Source organism: Mus musculus, chromosome 19 (assembly GCF_000001635.26).
Source record: "Mus musculus strain C57BL/6J chromosome 19, GRCm38.p6 C57BL/6J".
In the NCBI taxonomy this organism is placed as follows: domain Eukaryota; kingdom Metazoa; phylum Chordata; class Mammalia; order Rodentia; family Muridae; genus Mus; species Mus musculus.
This window is the reverse complement of record NC_000085.6, coordinates 20367357-20390991: the sequence shown is the minus strand read 5'-3', so window position 1 is coordinate 20390991 and position 23635 is coordinate 20367357. Positions and strand designations below refer to the sequence as shown.

Here is a 23635-nt window from a genome sequence, read left to right as displayed (position 1 = left end):
TGTGTTTAATTTTAAAGGAGTCCCAGTAAGTTCTCCAAGATAAGACAGGGAGAGCAACATAGCTGAACCACGACTGCACTGAACCATTCCTGTGAGGAATAAAACCTCAGAAGGAACAGCAGGGGGAAAATCCATGATTCCTGTTTCTTTCTGTGGCTGAGATGGTTCCGGGAGTAGTTTTGCAAGACTTGTTTCTCCTTGGTTTTGACCAGGGCTGAGCCAGTTCTTCAAACAAAAGACAGCCAGTTACTAACTTCTGGTTGCTAGGTGTGGCTTCAGTTCATATCCTATAAAATCAGGAGTCCAACCCTCCACTTCCAGTCTGAAACCATCTGAGCAGAGTCTCTCTTCAGTCCCCGGGAAGACAAGCAAATACAAAGGTAAGGCTTAGCTTTCATTTTACAGAGTTCTGCTTGCTGGAGAAACCACAAAATCGGGTAAGAACTTCTTGCTTGGTTTGCCTGGGGCTTCTTAAGGAAGTGCTGTTGACTGCTGAATTCAACTACAGGATTTACGGTTTGTTGCAAATACCATGTCTTAGCTAATCCTGCTGCAAAATTAGACTGTGTGCTTATCTTTTAGACGTTACAAAATCATAAAGTTTTGCCTTTCTTAACTAAGAAATGCATGTCTGAAAGTCTGGCAAGTTTACTGTCCTGCTGATGAGTTACTAAAGGAGCAAAGAGAAAGTGTGCTCTGGCAAGCTAAGAGTGAGGATTTTCTTTCCTCCTCTTTGGAAAAGTTTTCCAAAGAGCTGTGAGTTTTGTGTGGGTCCAGAGCTGGAGTGGGAAGGCAAGTGGGGGTCCCACAGAAACCACAAATGGAAAACTCTCAAGAACTGTTCCAAAATGGAAGGCTTTCACAGCTAAAAATATTTTTCTTTAATAAAACCAAATGAATCCCAGGCTCCGAGTGGTCCTTTTTAATTAGCGTTTTGAATCAATGTTATGTTTACTCACTTTAAGATGGTCCGCTTATTACTTGTCTCATTTAAGCAGGGAGTGGCCACCTCCCCTCCCTATAATCTCTGTGTCATAGACAGGCTTTTCTGGTGCTCATTTGAAAACCTAAGGGGAAAGCAGATTTTTCCAGGGTGAGGTCAGAGAAGTCATCCCACGGAATGCCGCAGGGGCCCTACAGAAACTCTTCTGCCTAGCGACGGTCTTGGTGTAGCATAAGATAAGGAGATAAATTTCCTAGGAAAGCAAAACAAAACAAAAATAAAGCTGTACAATATTGAATCAAATTGCAAAAGTGAGAGCATATGATTCCTAACTACACACTTGGCTTATTACAGATGTGCCTTCAAGGACCTTTTCCTTAGCTCACTTAAAACTGTTAATGAAATGTCTTATCTCCTAATTTTATGGGTGTCCATTAAAAATGTGCTTCCTCTTGCCACGGTGCCTCGGTAGTATGACTCCTGAGAAATCAATGTCCCTAACACTGAGCAGGTACTGTGCTTTGCTCGCTGCAGCTCAGTCCTGTTTCAGCTGATTCATATGTTGTAAAATGTTGGTTTCCTGCTTCTGAAATGGCTTCTTCCACATTTCAGAAGTTATGTGGTTACCAGAGCCCAGAGACACACCTATACCTCCTAGTTCCCTGATAGGAGACCGCTGCTCTTGAGACTATAGCAACACTCATAAGGAGCCAGCTAAAGTCAGATGCTTGTTAAATACTTTCTCAATCAAAAACTTCTGCAACGTTGATGCCTGAACAACGTTGGACAGGCTGGACAGGCTCACTTATTTCCCTCTAGACCTATTAAATTGTTACATATTTAAAGTCAGAGCAAAAGACACAAATAAAAACTACTGGATCCTTAGGGATGAACCATGAACAATTCTCAAAGTTTAATATTTCTTTTTCCTTTAATCTTATACTCATTTATCAGAATGATCAAGCATCCAATCTGTCTAATACCTTTCTCTTTAGGTTAATCCCTCTTTGGACTCAAGGTGAAATGTAAGCTAAGTGATTGGGATCTATAGCTATAGCTATATTTATTTTAACATTCTCATTTTACATATTAAATTAACATTACATTTTACCTGAAGAATTTTCATGTTTTTTTTGTGTGTGTGTGTGAAGTCAAATTTCCAGTTAAAGAAAAAAAGAAACAAACAAACAAAAAGGCCCACAGCACCACGATATGATTTTTCTATTTAAAATACTATCATTATGGGTCAAATTTGTTGGTTAAATCTGTGTAGCTGTTTCCCTAGTGCTGTTTGTTTATTTAATAAGATTTATTTATTTATTTAGTAATAATTCTTAATGCTTATGGATATCCAGAATTCCAGGTACTTCATGAGGTACTGCAGATTCCAAGCAAATGGTCCGTGTCTTCGGGGAAGACTGCTGGAGGGTTAGATGCCAGCATGAAGACTTAATGCATAGTGGCATGAGGCTATTGGATGGGCAGAAACAAGATGCTTTCAAAGGTCCCCCAGTGCAGAGCTGAGTCCCAGTGAAACCATCATGGAGCCTTAGCTGAGCCTTCATCAAGCAGCAGTGAGTCAGGCAAAAGACAGAGGAGTAGATGAGGTCAGAGCATTCCAGGCCACAGAAACTCCCTGGTCAGAAGCCCGAAGCCAAATAACCAGGTGCTATCTTTGGCTAAATGGCGTTTTAAGCGTGATGTCATTGTATAGACTAATTACCTCTCATGTGGCCATTGAAGAGTCTAATTATCTTCTCCACGTGGGTAGTTGTGGGAAGGGCTTACAAAGCACGTATTCAAGGAAGAATTGTACACAAAGCAAAAACACGAAAAAATCAATATCCTCAGGCTGCAGTGAAAACTGTTGAGTCTCCAATAGATTCTCTATTGATGAATCTGGATCTCAAGTGGATTAAACGTAGTACTGATCTTCTCATCTCTGTTTACTAATTTAAAAACACATAGTATTTTGCAGTCAGAAAGCATATATTTATATGATGACCACTGACACTACTCGCAGGATGTATGTCTGGAAAGGTCATCACATATAGAAATAATGCGGGTGGTGACAAAGTTATTTTGTCAAAAAAGAAGTGGCTAATGATTACTGCTACTACCGTTGTGAAACTGATAGTCCTAGCATATAACCAGGGCATAAGCCACATTGCTGTCATCTCTCGGGACACTATCTTGTGTGAATAAGTAAGTTACTCAACGAGATTTTCTTCATGTTGTGCTTTGCAATAACACAGAAATAATGTTGGAACCAGGAAGAGTTGGTAAACCAAGAAATTCAGCTATTTTCCACACAGATTCTGGAAGTCACTTTCCATGACACTCAGAAGCCTGAAGATGACTACAAACATATAAATCCACAAAAAGCCTAATTCTTAGACCCTTCCCACTTAATCCACATATGAGGGAAAATTAATAGGCACTGCTTATTCACACAACACAAAAAATTGTCAAGTAAAGAAAAAACATGAAATAGAATCCACTTCCATGTGGGTGGGTTATTTTTGAATTAGCTCGTTTTAGTCTTGGAAATTAATTTGGATTGAGAACTTATTGATAAATAATTGAAGTATGTGTTGATATAAAGCAATATTATATTAAGACAAATAGGAGGAAAGAAACAAAGTCTTCCATTTAATTAAGTTTGTCTCCATGAAAAATCTAGGTGGTAAGTAGGCAGAGAAGTGTAGCTATGGATCCACCTCCCATTCCCCCTGTGCCACCTGAACAGTGCTTTGTATGTAAGCCATCCTGTTAATGAAGGTTAGCATCTTTGTATATAAGCCATCCTGTTAATGAAGGTTAGCATCTTTGGCACTTAGCAGGTTGTGATAAAGTGCATTTTCTTTAGAGCAACATCCATCCTTTTACAGTCCTTAAACTCTCCAAGAGCTAGAAGCCGACCCTAGAGTCCATTTTCTTCTGCTGACATTCGTGAAGACTATTCTGTTCTGTATCCATTGCTTTTCTGGACCTTCCTTCTGGCCTATGCATAAACAGCAGGCTAGAAGGAGGATGCTCAAAAGATGCAGGTTCAACGCTGTCTTCTGTAAGGATACTCTTGCCAAGTACATGGCTCAACTTACTGCTTCTTGTTCTGTTGCACAGTATAATTAACAGAGTCATTATTTCATTACACTTTCTTAGTCTTCAGGAAGATGGGTGTGCACTATGCAGTTAATTTTAATTGCGCTAAAACCGCGAAAGCACAGTACTTTCATAAACTCCCTAAGATCAGCATTGAGTTGTCATACTCATTTTTGATTTCAGATGATCCTCCAGTTTGAAGAATTTTTTTTTCATTACTTAACTGAAAATAATGAAATCACTGTTTTTGTTTTTAAAAAGCAAATGATCAGATCATTCATTTTGAAGATTTCATTATACTAGGGCTTGGGTGTGGTGGTGAAAATAGCAACTCTGAATGCTGAAACTTCTGCAGAAAAGCAATGAAGCTGTAGGTGTGCCAACTTGGCAGTCAAAATGTGAAATACTGTGTGGCAACAGCAATTACACCAGATTCAACTATAGTGGGAAGTACAATACCATGCATGATTGCATGCCATGAGTAGCATGGGAATAGCTATGAAGGCATTGATGTGAGAATGAATACCGTACTTTGGTGATTGCTCTCCACACAAATGACAGAATAGTAATTTGAACAAGCCCCATCACCATGGTTAGGTACAGAATGTCTCTGTTTCGAGTGTTATTTGCCTCTGGTATTTAATCTTGTTATTGAAAATGAATCATTCTTCTAGCAGATACAGACAGAAAGACGTTGTCTGGACATGCTAGGAAGGGACAACTTTGTGAGTTTTACTCTTCCTAACTTTTAAGTCTACAAATCATGAACTGACATTTCAGAGATTATCTTTCCACCCTTCCTCAAAGGCATTCATTGCACAATCTCTAGAGGGTGTCGGAGATAGATAAGTGTAGGTGCTGAATACCTGTTTCAACAACAACAACAACAAAAATGCAGACTCTGACAAAAGGAATCATCAATGGTATTATGCGTTTGTAGAGAAAACAGACCAATGGTTAGCATACTTTAAGCTTTAAAAAGATTTTGTTCCGTTAAATACAAACATTACCAGGCTGCAAGCTGTGCACGTAACTTGAGACGCCCTTTATGATAGTTGCCAAAAAATTATGCATATGGCAACATCGCCCAAATGCTTCTTGTTAGAACAGAGACAAAACAATGATAAAACAATCCTTTTCTGTTTGTGTGTACGCATACAAGAATAATGCTTAGCTGCTCAAGTGGAAAAAAATGTGAAGATAATTATTTATTCAAATGATGATGCACCAAGCAATGAAAAAGAAAGGAAAGGAAGAAGGAAAAACAAAAGGAAGGAAGGAGGGAAGCTGCTTTTTTTTTTTTTTTTTTGAGAAAGAAATGCAGAGTTTTAAGTTGATCCAGTCCTGTAGATGGTTTTGGATTATTTTATTTCATAGGAGGAAGCGAATTTTCTCTGGACATGCCTTTGGCACAGGCCCTGATTGAGCGCACACAGATGCTTGCATGACATACTGAGTGGTCTTGCCTTTCTTTTCACCCTTTACTGTGATTCCCCAAGATGTAAAAAAAGGATGCTACTTCCAAAGTACAAATGGGATCACACTGCTTTCCATTCACACACATAATGATATTGCTGTGAAAATATATGTAAATTCCTTGTTGCAACTTCTATTATCAATTCTTCATCTAGCAAACTTTACCCATCCTCTCAAATATGACAAACCTTCCCTCAATTTTTTTTTCTCTGAAGCTTTCAACCAGATTTGTTTTGACATATTTCAAGAAAGCCTCTCTGAAGCAGCCCTTCCCCTTAGCCTTTTTGCTTTAAACCAGAGAGCACAGGCCAGCTTTAGATTCCCAGAGGCAAAGGAAGGCATACCACAGTTTTTGCATCCTCTTTGCTTAGCATCTCTGGGTGGTCTGTGAATGTAGATCAGGCATTGTGACTATCAGCTCTTCTCCTCAGGTCCTATACTTACGTGAACCTTAGAGGGCAAGACTAGAAAGAACAAGAAAATGATTCATTTCTGAGTAGAGGCTGTGAGTTTCATTTTCACGGTAAGAATAGTCTTTAAAGAAATATAAACACCACACATTTTATGCTGCACCAAAGAATAATCACAGCAAAATAAGGACAAGTTTGCTTTCTATTGTAGTGTCTTGAGTGTTAAGCGTAGTGTTTGTGGATGTTGATTTTATTATATAAGAGTACCGATCCATTTTTTTCCAGATACTTCTCTAAAAATGGCAATGGTATCAGAATTCCTCAAGCAGGCCCGTTTTCTTGAAAATCAAGAACAGGAATATGTTGTAAGTAGTCAAAATATTATGAAGTAGTTACCATGTTAAAATGGACAGTAACATGAATGAATAAATAAATGAATGACTAAAAACTAATTCATGTCTCTTGCACACATAGCAAGCTGTAAAATCATACAAAGGTGGTCCTGGGTCAGCAGTGAGCCCCTACCCTTCCTTCAATGTATCCTCGGATGTTGCTGCCTTGCACAAAGCTATCATGGTTAAAGGTGAGTGTGTTTTCATAAACAAATCTCCTTCTGAACATCTCATAGAAATTACTTGAACAGTTATTGGGAAATAAACCTGAGTTATGCAGAGTCTTACGCTTCGGACATAAAAAGATTTAGTCGGCTGCAATAGTTCTTATCTATAACATCAGTACTAGAGAGGCCAAGGCAAGAAGGTTTCCATTCCAGGCCTTCATGTGCTGTGGAGTTAGATCACTTCCAAAGAGTAAAATGTCCTTCCTTTCAGTACGTAGGAAAGTTTGGTCAGTGATCGAATCTCTGTTACAATAACAGATGTCCATACCAGCCTGTTTCTAGTAGAAATCAGTGCGTAAATGAACACCGGTGATTACGCTGAGGATTTGAATATGTATCTGGAGTGCCTAAATCCAGAAATCATTGATCGGCTCTTTGTTTCCCATTCAAATGGTTGACGTGTCGTCTTAAACATCCTCCAGTTTGATACGTGCTGTGGCATTTGTTCATTTTCCGGGCTGATGCAATTCTCTTTCCCAGCTTTGCTATGAGTGTGCCTTGAGTGCTGCCTTGATAAAGAAACACTTTCTGTCAGTTGTGGGTGATTGAGAGAATTGATCTTAAAGCCTCAGACCTTGTATTTCCAGGTGTGGATGAAGCAACCATCATTGACATTCTTACCAAGAGGACCAATGCTCAGCGCCAGCAGATCAAGGCCGCGTACTTACAGGAGAATGGAAAGGTAGTGAGAATGATGACCACAGACGCTCAGTTTGCTCATATTCATCTTTCAATGCGCTTCTGAATCACATTTGTTAGTCTTTCCATATTAAACACCGTGAGCCCATTACTCCGGAAATCGGAGTCACAATATTTGTCTCCTTTCTTGAAATAGGACCATTTTGTAGCAAATTTCCTCAGTTCAAACATTGGCTATCTTGCCATAAAAGCTTTCAGAGGTGAAGTTGTTTAAGCATTTAAGCAAAATAGGCATCAAAATTACTGTGGAGGAACAAAGAACGTGTCCTTATTGAAGTGCATTTTTTTGAATGTCACTAAAACTTGAATGAGCTGCTTTATGACGAAATCTAAATATTTTATGCAACATTATGATGGAAGTGAACTTTATATCTCTCGTGGCCACTCTAGATAGTTTCTTTTTAACTGGATGCAATTTAAAAAATGGAAGCTACCTTTTTTATTTTTATTTTTTTTAATTATAGTGTTTACTAGACCAATGAAAAGGATGTGGCAGCTTTGTGTTTTGAGCTCTGTGATTCCTTTCCTGTAAAGAACACTGAGAACCCAATCCTGTAGGAAGTTAGTCTCAGATTCAGTGCATTTCATCTAAGCGCATTTCATCTAAGCTCTCTACATTACATGATGGAGAGGATGTCGTATATATATCCAACTGATGTTTTGTATGGATGAAAGGAGCTCTAATGGGTGACTGACCAAATTGAGATGTCACTAGGAACAAGACTGTTAGGAACTCACTAATCCTTTTTTTTTTTTTTCCCCAGCCCTTGGATGAAGTCTTGAGAAAAGCCCTTACAGGCCACCTGGAGGAGGTTGTTTTGGCTATGCTAAAAACTCCAGCTCAGTTTGATGCAGATGAACTCCGTGGTGCCATGAAGGTAAATTATTCTCACTACCTCTCCCCCATCACCAGGTCCCCAGCAGCTTTTAAGATGTTTTATTTGAATGAGTGTTTTACTTGAATGTATCTATGTGTGTGTATATATATATATATATATATATATATATATATATATATATATATATATATATCTCACCTGTGTGCCTGGCACTCTTGGTCAGAAGAGGCCATTTGATCCTCTTGTGTTGGGACTTATAGATGGTTGCAAGCCACTATGTGGATGAGAGGAATTGAATCTGGGTCTTCTGCATGAACAAGAGCTTTTAACAGCGGAACTTTTTCACCAGCCCCCTAAAATACTCTTTTAATGAAAAATAACTTTCCTAAAAAATGTGCAGGAAAATCTGTGTATTTCTGTAACTGAGCCTTCATTATCTACTACAAGACTGTCAATCAGTATGAGTCCAGTGACTGAGCAACTTAATGATTTAATGAATCAGTCAGTAGAGACATGAAAAAAAATATTGGAACTAATGTTTTCCATGTTTTTAAAATGCATAAATCAAATATATGTATTTTTAAACTTTCATCCAAAATACTGAACATAAACCTACTTTACTTTAGAAAGATGTTATATGTTTTTAAAAATATGAACAAAATTTGCTAAATGACAAATTACAACAAACTTTGTGTGGACGAAACAAGTTGATTTCCTGAGTGGAAAAACTTTAAATGTATTTTTTTTTCTTTAAATTCAGGGACTTGGAACAGATGAAGACACTCTCATTGAGATTTTGACAACAAGATCTAACGAACAAATCAGAGAGATTAATAGAGTCTACAGAGAAGGTCAGACCCAGTATCTGAGTGCCTGAGTTGGACAGGAAATCAGATAAAAATACATTTTTAAAAGTTAGCTATGGGTGGTGACTGTGTAAGATTTAGAAAGCCTATATTCTAAAATGGCCCCTTCCTGCTTGGTTCAGTATTCCTGGAATGCAGGGTGAGGGAAACAAGAAAACACATGCCCCCAACCCACCAATTAGCACACATGTTGTAAAGAGAATTGGATTCAGAACATTTTTGGACTTAGATAGCTTTCTAAAAACATTTCTACTGTTCTGAACTACCCAGTGGTTTTTACTTTGAAATGACTAGACAGTTAGAATAAATACTTCTAATTAGAACACTTTCCATTCATCTTTCTAATCCTTTGTTGGGATTTTTAAAAATAGCTTTAATATATATGCTATATATAGTATATGCATATACACTGTAGCTGTCTTCAGACACTCCAGAAGAGGGCATCAGATCCCATTACAGATGTAAGCCACCACGTGGTTGTTGGGAGTTGAACTCAGGTTGCTCTTCTGGCAGAGCAGTCAGTGCTTTTAACCACTGAGCCATCTTTCCAGCCCCTTTTTTGGGAGTCTTAATTTTACCATTGAGAGCATAAACAATTCAGTTCCCTTTCTCTCTGGTTAGACAGATACTTTGCATGAGACTGTGGGTGGCTCATCAGACCATGAGGCCTTTAGTCAATGATTCATTCCTCCTTGCCGAGGGATTCTGGTTTCTGGTGATTTTCTAGTTCCTCTGAGCTGGTGGCTTTTTGCTTTGCTTTGTTAAATTAATATGTGGCTTTGTAAAGAATCTTTTTGATTCTCTTATCAAACTCATGGGACAACAGCATTGCACATCTTTCTCAATTTAGCACATGAGTCTAAGGAAGTTTTCAACCACATTTTCTGCAGATTTTAACTCTATTACTGATGCTTGCCTTAGAGCCATTTGTCATTAATAATTCAAGAGATGTAATTATTAATGTGTTTGATGAAACATACTTTACAAAGATAGACATTCACACTTCCCCATGATCCTGAAGACTTAATAGCTTAAGATGCTGTATCTATTTCATTATAAATTCAGTTATTTTTTTCGTTAAGGCAGTACATTTGATAACTAAACATATGTGTATAGAAATGAGCTTTAAATAACTGCACATATACACAAACAAATGCCATTGAATATATAATATACATATCAAATATCAATACTAGCCAATGTTCAAGCAAATACTACCTATTTTTCTTTTTCAATGCTGGTCTATTCATTCTAGCAAATAAATGGCAACATATTATGTTTCAAAGTGATTTGGTAATTTATGTTTAACAATTCATTCTTGTTAGAAGCTATTTGTGACTCTGAGTTTTCATACACAGCATTGCTCCTTTTTCTTTTATTGGTCTGTAGGCAAGTGTTTTATAGTCTTAACATTTTAGCTGTACTCATTTTTCCATTCTCATAAAACACATGCAACCTGAGTTACATGTAATATGATCAGAGTCACCAGAAATATGTAACATGAGTCATTCAACTTTGTAACTGATACTCTGGGACAAATGTTTAAGATATTAGTTATTTGCATCATTATTTTTTTAGAATAATTTACTACAAAGTTATTTTTCTTGTCTCCTAGAGCTGAAAAGAGATCTGGCCAAAGACATCACTTCAGATACATCTGGAGACTTTCGGAAAGCCTTGCTTGCTCTTGCCAAGGTATAACATAAATGCTCTGGAAATGTGTTTGCTATTATGCTGAATAAAAACTTAAGAGTTGTGATAATTTTCTAGGAATGAGAAACTTTCTCTTTCTTCAAACTAATGCTGCTTAATTGATGAACTATACTTGTATGTATTTGAGGGAACAGTGTGATATTTTGGTATATAGGATGTCAATTAATGGCATAAAATAATGTCTTCCTGTTATAACTTCCTACCATTTTTTTTTAGTTGAGATTTAAAGTTTATCTTCAGGTCACTTAAAGATATCAACTATGATACAGATTACATTTCTCTTACTGTATAGTAACGCCACAGTGTACCCCTGCTTATTAGCGACTGTGTCCTTTCATTGGCATCTTCCAGACCTGTGTTTCATACCCTACTATCGCTGCTTATCACCAATGAACTATGTGCTTCTGTGGGTTCCAGTGTTTTAGGAAGCAGACCTACGTGAGCTCATGCTCTGCTTTGTCTGGCTTGTGCTCCTCAGTGCAACATTGCTGGAGAGGATAGACCCTGTTTTATGCTCTTTTTCCTCAGTGGTTATTGTCTGATTTTAAGAGAATTAAGCACATCTTATAATTACATCCTACAGAAAATCTTACAATATATTGGTGTATTTTTACAGGGTGACCGTTGTCAGGACTTGAGTGTGAATCAAGATTTGGCTGATACAGATGCCAGGGTAAGCAAGGATATTCCTACATCCTTACTCTTTATATATGGAAGCAGATCTCCAGTCCTGGGAGAAGCCAATGTTTCCTTAATGTTCATTTAATTAGACACAGATTCTTGTAGCCCAGGGATAAAAAATATAGTCTTTTTGTTTCCAATTGATCTTATTATTCAGAAAGCCAATGATGACTTTAATAACAATTTGTCTGTCTTTCCCACGACTGTTAGGTAGAGAACACTCCAAGTTTTAACTTTATAGTATAAGAACCTACATGTAAGCCCAACCTCTTGGTTGGTAGTGTAAGTTGCTATCTATTTGAAATCCTCTTTTCCCTGTCTCTCAGTCGCTGGAACTAGAAGCAATCATCATTATGCTCAGCTAGGAAAGGAAATTATTGCTGAGTAAAGGGAAATCTAGAAACACATTGAGCATTTTGTTTTAATAGAAATCGTGCAAACATATAAAAAATAATGATGCGTAATTGCCCCTGATAACAATTACCCTTATATTTGTGAGTATTTTAAATTTCTAGACTATGCATATTTATACATACTTTATACATATTTACAGAGACTACATGATTAATATGGCTCAGGATTGTGATAGAAATTAATATTTTAGACTTTGTAAAACATACTTGTAACAAAAACAACAGGGATCATTATTTTCATTTGCAAAGAATATTTGTATTTAAATTATTTCCTAAGAATACATAGCTTTCAAATTTCAGAATTGAAATTTGAGTACAAAAATCATAGCATCAATATGAAATATCCTTCAGTAGCAAATAAATGTGTGAATATAGAAGGGAAATGCAAGATGTAGGCAGCAGTTGAATTTTTGATTTATTGATACTACTTGCTAATAATTTCTTTGAGCAAAACAATAGCAAAAAAGAATCCATTTTAAGAATAATTTTAAACAATGAACTAAGCAAAGAGATATCCTGAAAACATAGCCTCAGTTTTTCAGGTTTACAAAATGCCTTGTGAGATACTGCTGACTTTATTGTCCTGTCTTCACTTTCAAGAAAGGCCAACCTCCCTGCTGCCTACTCTGATTGTATGAGTACAGAGTAATTGCCTATGTGACTTTTGTTAAATGTAACATTTTTATGTGTTTGTCATTCAGTTCATGGTCGCATGGTCACTTATCCATTTCTTGACAGGCTTTGTATGAAGCTGGAGAAAGGAGAAAGGGGACAGACGTGAACGTCTTCACCACAATTCTGACCAGCAGGAGCTTTCCTCATCTTCGCAGAGGTAATAAGATATTAGTTTCTCTGGATTGTGTTTAGAGAAGATCATAGGTTACTTATGGAGGACAAGTGAGACGAAGAAAAGAAAGAGGTCTTTCCCTATCAAATGGCTTTAGGCGATGCTGTTCCTTTATTGCCATATATCTATTATCATATAGCTTTGGTCTGCCACTATTCACACCACTGAGAACAAACTTTCTCACTTTGGAGTGAGAAATATAACTTATTTTTGCTATTTCTACTCTTCCAAAGTTTTGGAGAAGTTATGACATGAGATATAAATAAAACATTAAAAATTGAGGCCAAAAAAATGAAGAAGAAGAAGAAGAAGAAGAAGAAGAAGAAGAAGAAGAAGAAGAAGAAGAAGAAGAAGAAGAAGAAGAAGAAGAAGAAGAAGAAGAAAAACACTCCAAGGGTCTAAATAAAGGAAAGAATGTATAGTTGGTCCAGAAACAAGAAAGAGCAAAAAAAAAAAAAAAAAAAAAAAAAAATCCCCAAATTCTCAATGATTAAGATGTAGTCTCTGAATCTTTTGGGAAGGCAGAGTGTAAAAATAGCAATGCAAAGTTCATTATTGTATACCAACACACGAGTTCTGTGTCCCTAAGGGGCCCATGAGTCAGTTACCCTGATTTTGCTAAAGTTTACTAGTAGACAGGATGCTTTGCCCACATCTTAACTTCTGTTTCCCATTCAGTGTTTCAGAATTACGGAAAGTACAGTCAACATGACATGAACAAAGCTCTGGATCTGGAACTGAAGGGTGACATTGAGAAGTGCCTCACAACCATCGGTATGTAGAAGTAGCACAGGCGAAGCTTCACACTGGAACCTGTACACTTGCACTTCACTGATGCTCTATAAAAATAATATAAGGAAAAAATCCTGAGGAGATGATACATCCCTGCATCTATGTTCACACGGAGGCAATATGCAAGACTGATGATGAAATAATAAAACTGGAAGGCTTTTCTTTCTTTTCTCTCCTTTCCTTTTTTTCTTTTCTTTCTTTTATTCTTTTTTGAGGCAGGGACTCTCTGTGTAACAGTCCTGGCTATTCTTTAACTTACTCTGTAGACGAGGCTGGCCTTTAACTCACAAAAGATCCTACTGCCTTTGCCTCTCAAGTGCCTCGATTAAAGGTGTACTCCACCCTGCCTGGCTTAAGAAAGCCTTTTTAATGAAACAGATGCTCTTTAAGATATGGATATGCAGAATACATTTTTGAATCCCTGTTTAAAAGGCAATGCACCAAGCAGGACATACCTCCTGGGTGGTCATGAAGAGAAACACATTGAATTTCTGGTGTAACCACTTGTATAGTCTTGAACAAGTCTTGGACAAGCTAATTTAGTAGGTATGGGTTCATTTCTAAAATTCTGAACCTTTTACATGTCTCCCGGAGACATGTACTGTTTGTGTGGGCCATGGTTGTGTATCTCTAAGAATCTAAGAAGCCTGACCATTATGGATTCCCCATACCTAAAGAGAGAAGAGTATATTCAGGGCTGAGTCTCTACTGAATGTTGACTAGAAAAAGAATGTTGACAACCACCTTGTGTAAAGTAACGCCACCTTCCAATAAACTAAACAGCCTTCATTAGACAGAAGGTCAGAACTCTTTTTAGAAAATTATTTTCTATTTTTAAATATGAATGTTCATTTTGTGATGACTTGAATCTCTTACAGTGAAGTGTGCCACCAGCACTCCAGCTTTCTTTGCCGAGAAGCTGTACGAAGCCATGAAGGTACTGTTCTACTTACAGGCTTTATTTAGAGGAGAAATGTCTGCAGAGAGAAGAGCCAAGAACTTTTTGCTTGAAAAAAATCGCATTACATATATTTCCTTTAAAGGACATCACTGCTTTATTCGATTTGAAGAGAAACATGCTTCTGCATTAGAACATACTTGTTGGATTTGATGCACTTTTAGAAAAGGTATTTGTAAAGATAGTTATGAGGTGAGATAGCAAGAAGTTTATAGGTGATTTATAATTTACTTAAAACTCAAATCACCAAGAGAAGAGTGGAAAAGTCCCCTCTTTACATGCGATTATCATAACCTATTTCAACCAAGGTTGTGAGCTTTATAGTCTTTCACTTTCTAGCTTTCTTTTGACTTGATAACTCTGCTGCCTTTTCATGCCATAAACTCATAGGGATTATTTAAAATAACATTCCATGGTTAGAAAAGTAGAAGGTGGTCTTGAGATGCATTTGAGATACTTGATCATCTCATCAAGCAAGGAGGTTAAAGTAGAGGAGATTGCACCAGCACTTGTATTTTGTGATGTGAAGACAAGAGTTATGACATGATCTTCCCTTTGTTACCCATGTATATCAAAGCCTTAAGAGAAAGGGAGAGAGATGGAAAGAACTAACATATGAATAACTGAGGAGCTCTATAAAATGATATGCACGTTTCTTATTTTTATCAATTCAGGCAGGCACAATACTTGGATATTAATTAATTCTCCCTCCATTCTCCTTGCCAACTGGTGTGTGTGCGTGTGTGTGTGTGCGTGCGTGTGTGTGTGTGCGCGCGCGCGTGGTGTGTGTGTGTGTGTGTGTGTGTGTGTGTGTGTGTGATTAGCTTGACAGTCTAAATGGGTATGAAGTTATAAAGGATATCATATGCCCTTGTAAGATGGCTGCTTCATTGTAAGAGAAATGGGAGACAACTGGGATTTTAAAGTCCATAGGTTAGATTTATGACTTCAGGGAACAATACATTTGGCTATTATTCGATAGTTGAGATATCACAAAGATTGGATGGTGGAAAGCCACCTTCTGCTAATGCACACCTTCTGCTAATGTAATTCCTGGTCTCTTCTTTTATTCCTTCATTACCAGTGTGCTCTCTCAATATCTCTCTCTCTCCCTCCCCCCCCCCCCCCCGTGGTATGAGTATATGTGTGGTGTGTTAGAACACTGAGGGAAGGGGAAGAGGTGAGGAGAATAGCGTATAGGGGTGGTTTAACTTCTCTAGAAAACCCAGTGCCTTCATTGAGAGGTTTCCTACATGTCATGAAACCATGATCTGTCTGCACAGGGTGCCGGAACTCGCCATAAGGCATTGATCAGGATTATGGTCTCCCGTTCGGAAATTGACATGAATGAAATCAAAGTATTTTACCAGAAGAAGTATGGAATCTCTCTTTGCCAAGCCATCCTGGTATGTTGTATTTTCTATCATTGGCACCTCATGAAAGAAAGTTCTTCATGCAACATTTTCCAAGCGTAAAGCAGATGTGATATGCTACAGCTATACACTGCATATATAAGAATAGCTCAGCTTCTTAGTATGGGTGAATCATAAATAAATTAAACCGCACATAATTAAATCTAGATTACCAAAGAACTTATTGCATTTTGAGCCATATAGAAATGTCTAGTCTTTTGTGCATAAATAATTCTGGAATGTTTCAGAATTTCTGGCAGTATTGATATGTGTTATGATTTATTTTGTAGTTAAAATTGAAAGATTAAAAGTTTAGTACTAAAATTAATTTTCAGTGTTTTACTTGTACTTTGTATTTCTTGTATAAAATGCTCAAAATATATGTTCAAGTCATGAATTATGGTGTTAGAAAATAACACATTACAAAAAAATCAAGGAGGCTGATCCTACAGAAAGATAATCATTTCTAGTCACATTATTTGTATTTGATAATTAAAATAAATGAAATTCAAATGAGAAAATTATAGGCCCATAACTTTTACTCCTTTTGTTGAGTGATTCAGATATTTTCTTATGTGGGGTATCACATTATATAATACTTCAACTAACTATATTATATATTAATACTTAGAAATAACTTGTTCTAATATACAACAATTAGTTCAGAGTAGATTTTGTTCTGGTTCTCCTCTGGAGAATATTTAATTTAGATTTTTAGAACATAGCTATATTATACACTGTAATGTATGACTTGCTTTGTAACTGACTCTACAAACACCATGCTACTTCTACAATTAAAATAGCTTGTATTCTTGCTAGTGTATGCAATGGTGTCAGCGTTTGGAAGCTGATTATTGGATGGATCCCTGCATATGGCAATCACTAGATGGTCCATCCTTTCGTCACAGCTCCAAATTTTGTCTCTGTAACTCCACCATTGCATACACTAGCAAGATTTTGCTGAAAGGACCCAGATATAGCTGTCTCTTGTGAGACTATGCCAGGGCCTAGCAAACACAGAAGTGGATGCTCACAGTCAGCTATTGGATGGATCACACGGCCCCCAATGGAGGACCTAGAGAAATTACCCAAGGAGCTAAAGGGAACTGCAACCCTATAGGTGGAACAACAATATGAACTAACCAGTACCCCGGAGCTCTTGTCTCTAGCTGCATATGTATCAAAAGATGGCCTAGTCGGCCATCACTGCAGAGAGAGGCCCATTGGACTTGCAAACTTTATATGCCCCAGTACAGGGGAACGCCAGGGCCAAAAAGGGGGAGTGGGTGGGTAGGGGATTGGGGGGGGGTGGGTATGGGGGACTTTTGGGATAGAATTGAAAATGTAAATGAGGAAAATACCTAATAAAAAATAAATTTAAAAAAAAATAGCTTGTATTCATTATAATTTTGCAACATGTCAAACATATTCTCTTTTTGTCTCAACAGGATGAAACCAAAGGAGACTATGAAAAAATCCTGGTGGCTCTGTGTGGTGGAAACTAGACATCCCAACTATTCTGCAAGGTTCTGAGGAGAATGTCTCTTAGCTGTTTTCCTTCGATGGCATGGGCTTAAGTAGGAAAGTTGCTTTGGCAGATAAGTCTAATTACCTGCTTTGAATAATATAGCCTATAAATAGATTTTACATCATTACTCTGTACAATAGAGAAATACTTGTTTTGTTAATTATGTTTATCCCAAATTATAAAGCCCCATAAGCAAGTCACTTTGGTACCATTCCTGAGAAAGAAGTTTACATATAATAAAATAAAACAATTTTATAAGACAATTGGTGTGTCATTGTCTCTCCTTTTGTGATTTTCTTTTTTTCTGCATGTAATCCAAGAGAAGTCAGTTTTCCCCATTTGGAGATAATTTTGTGATTTTGTGAAATCACCAAAGTTCTACTAGAAAGCTCCATTAAATAACCAACAATTTCACCAAATCAGCAGGACACATAATCAATTAACAAAAATGGCCTTTCTGAATATCAATATTAAGCATGCTGAGAAAGATAGAGGTTCCCAGGCTTTGGGTCTGAGGCAGAGGCTACCAGGGAGGAGAGGAGAGAGAAGAAAGAAGATGGCATCATGTAGGTGGATCATGAATAAACATGCCTCGAGGGCAGGCCAACTGGAGAAGGAGCAGCCTAGGCAGAACATGACAAGTTATATCTCAGGGTTATTGATAGGGAAGTAGGCAAGATAGCATAGATGGTAGATATCTGCCCAACTCTAGTGCTTTTAAGGCTTACTATAAATATAACGATTTTATGTCTTTTATTTGGGGACTAAATAATCTATGGTGGAGTAGATATTTACCACAGAAAGGAAGCTAAAAGAGACCTACGTGAAAAATTCTTAATCAGAAGAAAGAATGTGAAGAAGACACTACAAAGAGGAATATCCTCTATAGTCATGGATTGGTAGACTTAGTGTGAAAACAATCATCCTACCAAAAGCAATTTACAAAATCATAAAAACCAGGCAAAATCTCCATTTTATTTTTGTAATAGAAACAAACACACACACACACACACACACACACACACACACACCAAACAAAACAAAACAAAAACCCCACCACCAACAAAAGACTGCTAAAATACATATGGACACACATAAGACTCCAGGTAGCCAAAATGCTCCTAAGCAAGAAGAAGTAACTTGGAAGTATTACTATACCAGAGTTCAAGCTAGTTACAGAGCCATGGTAGTAAAAGCATCCTTGTACTGGCCTAAAAACAAACACATGGATCAATGATACTGTTGCATGTAATTTACAAAACACGCTACCACCTTTCCCAGGAGCTGTGACCATGGAGCAGCTGCCTGTGCTCAGGCTCTTCCCTATACCCTTTTGCTCCTTCCAACTTAGCTTCGCCAAGCCTCTATAACCCATCTGGATTCTCCTTCCTACCAAACTTTGCTCCTGGTGGGGTTGAATTACCAGCCTCACCGGAGACATTTGAATCAGTGGATAAACACACACACACACACACACACACACACACACACACACACACACACTGAGCTTTATTACTTTGTAACTTGTCTTCTAGCAAAATTGCTGGGCTCAAATCTTCTGCCTTAAAATTATCAGCTAGCCTGTATCAGCTAGCCTCTGCTGACAGCCTTGACTATCCACCAGTGGTGGAGGCTGCTGGTTCTAGCTTCCCTGTTACAGGATTGTTTCTTGCTTCTCCTTCCAAAGCCTGGCCAATAAGCCCTTTCTCTTTTCCTCTGTCTTCTTTTCCTCCTGGACCCAGAACTCCCACCTGTTCCTTCTACCCAGCAATTGGCTTTTGGACTCCATTTTTGACCAAATCAAGAGTTAGGGAAGCAGACTTTACAATCAGCATCTTCCCCTACATGATACAATACAGAACATCTAATTACTAAGACTATAAAATTTAAGAATATTTGAGAAAGGTGCCAAATATATATATATATACACTGTAAGGACAGGGTCCTTAACAAATGGTGCTGGCACAACTGGTTATCCATATGTAAATGAATGAAATTAGACCTGTATTTATTACACTGAACAAAAGTGAGCTCCACATGGGTCAAGGAACTTAAAGTGAAACCTGACACAAATACTGATACTGCTAGAGGAGAATATAGGAAGTGTCTTATAAGGTATGGGTGCAGAAAGGATGCAGTCAGCACTTCGTTTGCTAAGGAGTGGAAGGGCCAATCATTGATCAGAGGGGCCTCATAAATCTAAGAAGCTTCTGTATGCAAATGAAACCATCAAGTGAAAAGGAAGATTATAGGGAGGGAGGGGACTTGTGCCAGATGTGCATCTGGTAGAGGATTAGCATCTAGAATATAGAAAGAATTCAAAAGGCACAGAATTTGGAAAGCAAATGAGTCAATCAAAAACAGAATGCAGGCCTGGCAGTGGTGGCCCACACCTTTAATCCCAGCACTGGGGAGGCAGAGGCAGGCGGATTTCTGAGTTCCAGGCCAGCCCGGTCTACAGAGTGAGTTCCAGGACAGCCACGGATACACATAGAAACCCTGTCTCGAAAAAACAAACAAACAAACAAACAAACAAACAATAACAACAAAGCCTAAACTAAACCAAATCAAAACAAAACAACCCAGAACGCAGCTCTGAATGGAGAGTTAAAAGGAAGAAATGAAATGGCTTTTGAATATTTTTAAGATGTTTGATAACATTAACTTCTAGTGGAAAGACATATTAAGACTACTTTGAAAGCATGTGATGTCTATTCATGACATCTAAACTTTATAAAAACTTTCCTCACAGTAGTAGCATATTTTGCTATAATTATGAGCATTTTAACACTGCTATCATAAAAAGAATGTAGTTTATCTTCACAAAACAAATAAATATTCCTTGTAAAAAATAAAGGCAAATCAAAATAAAATGATGCTGACATTTACTATGACTTGAATAATAATGGCCAAAGTAATATAGCATAAAAATGACATCAAATGCTGGTGTGGATGCACAGAAAAGGGGACTGTAATTCATTGTAGGTAAAACTGAAATCGGCCCAACCCTCATGAAAGTCAGTGTGGAGCATTCTCAGAAAGCTAAAAGTAGACCCATTATATAACTCAAGTGTTGTGCTCATTGGCTTATTTTAAAGGACTTGATATCCTACTACAGATACTTGCTCAGCTGTGTTCATTACTGCTCTATTCACAATAGGTAGAAAATGAAACAACCTAAACATTCTTCAACAGTCGGATGGATAATGAAAAATGTGGTACATAAACCCAATGGCACTGTATTAGCATGGTAAGGCTGTTTGAATGAGGAAGTCCACCACAGGCTCATATGCCTGAACACTTGGCCCCTAGTTGGTGGAATTCTTTAGAGAGAATTACAGGTGTGGCCTTGTTGGAGGAGCTGTGTCTCTAGGGTAAATACGGCTGTTATCTGGCATAAGTAACCCATTAGTTATTCTGTTTGTTATTCCAGAAGTCCATTTTCTAGTATTTTCTGAAACACCACCTCAGCCCACACCACAAACACAGTCTTTTGGTCAGATTTGCTGATGTCAGTTAACTTTGGACCTATGCCCTCTTTTATTTTCTCTACTTCCATAAGCAAACACTCATTGTCATCCACTTACATCTCTTTCTCACTGCCTATCTTAGCACACATTCTTTAATGCAATGACTACAATCTCAATGTATTACAATCAATGACTAGAATATAGGTCAAGTCAATGATGCAGTTTGGACTTAAATTAGCATCTCTGTTTTTGTTGGAGTGTTTAAATGTCCTTTACTCCTAACATCAGAAGGTGCATATCACTTTCCCACTTGATACTGCATTCCATTAGATACAATGACACAATTAAATAAAATAGTAAATGAATTACGAATTATGAATTAAATAAAATAGTAAATGAATAGTAAATCTCATTGTCACCATCATTAGTTCTCTCTCTCTCTCTCTCTCTCTCTCTCTCTCTCTCTCTCTCTCTCTCTCTCAGACACACACACACACACACACACACACACACACACACACACACACACACACACGGCAGGTGAGGATTTTCTGATAGAATTATTGAGGAAGAAGAGACAATTTGCCACAGTCTTGTTCCACTGACTCCCGATTCTTTCATTTTGGAGGCAGCCTATTCTTGTAGCTGTGCGATTTTTACCTACATCACTGTTGTGCAATCTCTACACTTGCTATGTACCTGCCTACATCTGAGGCTTTTGACTTCTTTGGTCTAAATATTATTGTATTTCATCATTTGAAAATGCATAAACTTTATTGTAAAATATTTGAGAATAAGCAAAACCAAAACATACAAAAATTAACAAAATCCAAAGTCTATACAACTTAATGAATTTATTTATAGTTAGAGTTACCAGAGTGGAAACTATGAAACTTTACTTTAAATTTTACTCTTCCAGTACTCTATATTATATGCACTTACCCTCCACCAAAACTAAAATACTCATTACAGAATTAGAACTAGAAAATCAATTAGTTTTGTATTACTATAATTTGTGTCAGCATATACCTTGTTATGAAAGTTGGTGTCAGCATTAGGATTTTAGGTTTGCTTTATAGCCATAACATCTCATTGGTCAGAGGTACACAAAAAGTGCCTGAAGATTAGTTATGACGTATTACTCTACATCCACCACAGAACATTGTCAGCCATGAAGAAGGAGAAAAGAAGAGATTTAAAGCACTGAACGGTTAGTATTTTATGGGGGTTAGGAGTGGGGCAAGGGGTGGACTTGTGGAGCAGCCTTTTCCTACAAATTGAAACATTGCCTCTGGGAGGGAGGAAGGAAGGAAGGAAAGATGCTTATAAGACTAAAACAGTAAACAAAACCATGAAGTGCTTGAGACTTGCAAGAATCACAAGGCCCCTTATCTAGGGGGGGAACAGTGAAAGCTTGCGATACAGAAAGTACAGTCGGGTTAGTTATGTTTCCTGATGAGGGGGCTCCAGGGATGCAGCTGTCGAGAGTGTTCACATACAGTGTGGTGGTTTCTTCACAATATGGCCCCATGAATTGAGTCACTCATGCCCTTGTATGTCACCCCTGAGATTTGACTGTTTGGATAAGCTAAACTTGGGTACAACCCCTCCATAGTGGGTCTTCAGTGTCCTATCTAGGGTAAGTAGACATTTGCTTGCATCTCCCCAGGAAAAGTCACACAATGGTGGTACTGGCCCTGTGCTCCTGTTAAATCTCTACTCCGTGTGAGCTATGTTATTGCTTTACTTATTATTCTATTGCTGTGAGGAGAAACCATAACCAAGGTAGCTTATAAAAGAAAGAATTTAGTTGGGGGCTTGCTTACAATTTCAGAAGAGGAGTCTCTGACCATCATGTTAGGGAGTGTATCTGAGAGCTTACATCTGATCCGTAAGCGGGAGGCAGAGAGCGTGAGAGTGGGCCTGGAGTGAGCTTTAGAAATGGCCAAGCCTATTCCCAGTGACACATCTCCTCCAACAAGATCAAACCTCTTCCAACAAGGCCACATCTCCTAATCCTTCCCACAGCAGTGCTAATAACTAGGAACCAAGCATTCAAATATAGAAGCCTATGGGAGGAGCGATTCTCATTTGCCCCACCTTAGCCACCCATAAGCAGTAACTACTTTTTCTAAGCTATAGTGACCATTCATAAAACCATACTTTTATGACTCTTTAGGATTCTGTAAAAGTGACATTTAACAGTACTAAAGTGACTGACTCTTAACAAGAAATTGAAAACAATACCTTATATTAAATCAACCAAGAGAAATTGAAGAAAATCACTATGTTAAAATAAATAATTTGTAATGATAGGACAACCAGTATAATTGGTTCCTATATATCTACTTGTTGATTCAGATACCACAGACCCTGAGATACTTAAAACTTGGTTCCAGAGTGAATGGACTAGAAAATGGTGGATTGTTCAGGAAGGGAAAGTTATCATGTTTTGGGGGTGGGGGTGAGGGTGGACGCACTGAAAAGCAAAAGCGGGAACAGTGCAAGGAAACTTCTAGCACAGCCAGTCACACAAAAATGCAGATTTGGGTTGTTGACTCGGTAGCCAAAGGAACTGCTTTTCTAAATCTTTTATTGGTCCTGGCATGAAAACAATGTGTCTTCTTGCATTTACCATCCTGTCTGCCTCTTAGATCTGAAAACCAGCCCCGAGGTCACCGTTTTCACAGATGGAATCCACTTAGTCTGGATGCTTGATTCACAATGCAGCCCTTCCCATTGATGGAGTCCCTCCTTAATCTCTCACAGTCTGTGTCTGAGTATGGAATAAAATAAATAAATAAGATGATCAGGATCTATAATCTAGAAAACCCTCAATAAGTATTAGTACACACACTGCCACT

The 23635-nt window shown here is 37.8% G+C and overlaps 1 protein-coding gene across 1 annotated transcript; it reads left to right on the top strand.

Annotated features, from left to right (window-relative positions):
- Nucleotides 1–320: 320 nt before the first annotated feature.
- Anxa1 (annexin A1) lies at nucleotides 321–17558 on the top strand. Its single transcript, NM_010730.2, has 13 exons — nucleotides 321–380; nucleotides 6220–6299; nucleotides 6409–6517; nucleotides 7141–7235; nucleotides 8017–8130; nucleotides 8852–8942; nucleotides 10573–10652; nucleotides 11287–11343; nucleotides 12503–12596; nucleotides 13290–13385; nucleotides 14282–14340; nucleotides 15645–15767; nucleotides 17222–17558. Exons 2-13 carry the CDS (start codon nucleotides 6234–6236, stop codon nucleotides 17276–17278), a joined length of 1041 nt encoding a protein of 346 aa, NP_034860.2. The 5' UTR covers nucleotides 321–380; nucleotides 6220–6233; the 3' UTR covers nucleotides 17279–17558.
- The last annotated feature ends 6077 nt before the right edge of the window (nucleotides 17559–23635 follow it).

Excerpts from the sequence above, each read along its gene's own strand:
- Anxa1 (NM_010730.2), top strand. The coding sequence starts at position 6,234 with ATGGCAATGGTATCAGAATTCCTCAAGCAGGCCCGTTTTCTTGAAAAT. Across the intron at positions 6,300-6,408 it reads ATCAAGAACAGGAATATGTT|CAAGCTGTAAAATCATACAA; the intron begins GTAAGTAGTCAA and ends TTGCACACATAG. Across the intron at positions 8,131-8,851 it reads AACTCCGTGGTGCCATGAAG|GGACTTGGAACAGATGAAGA; the intron begins GTAAATTATTCT and ends CTTTAAATTCAG.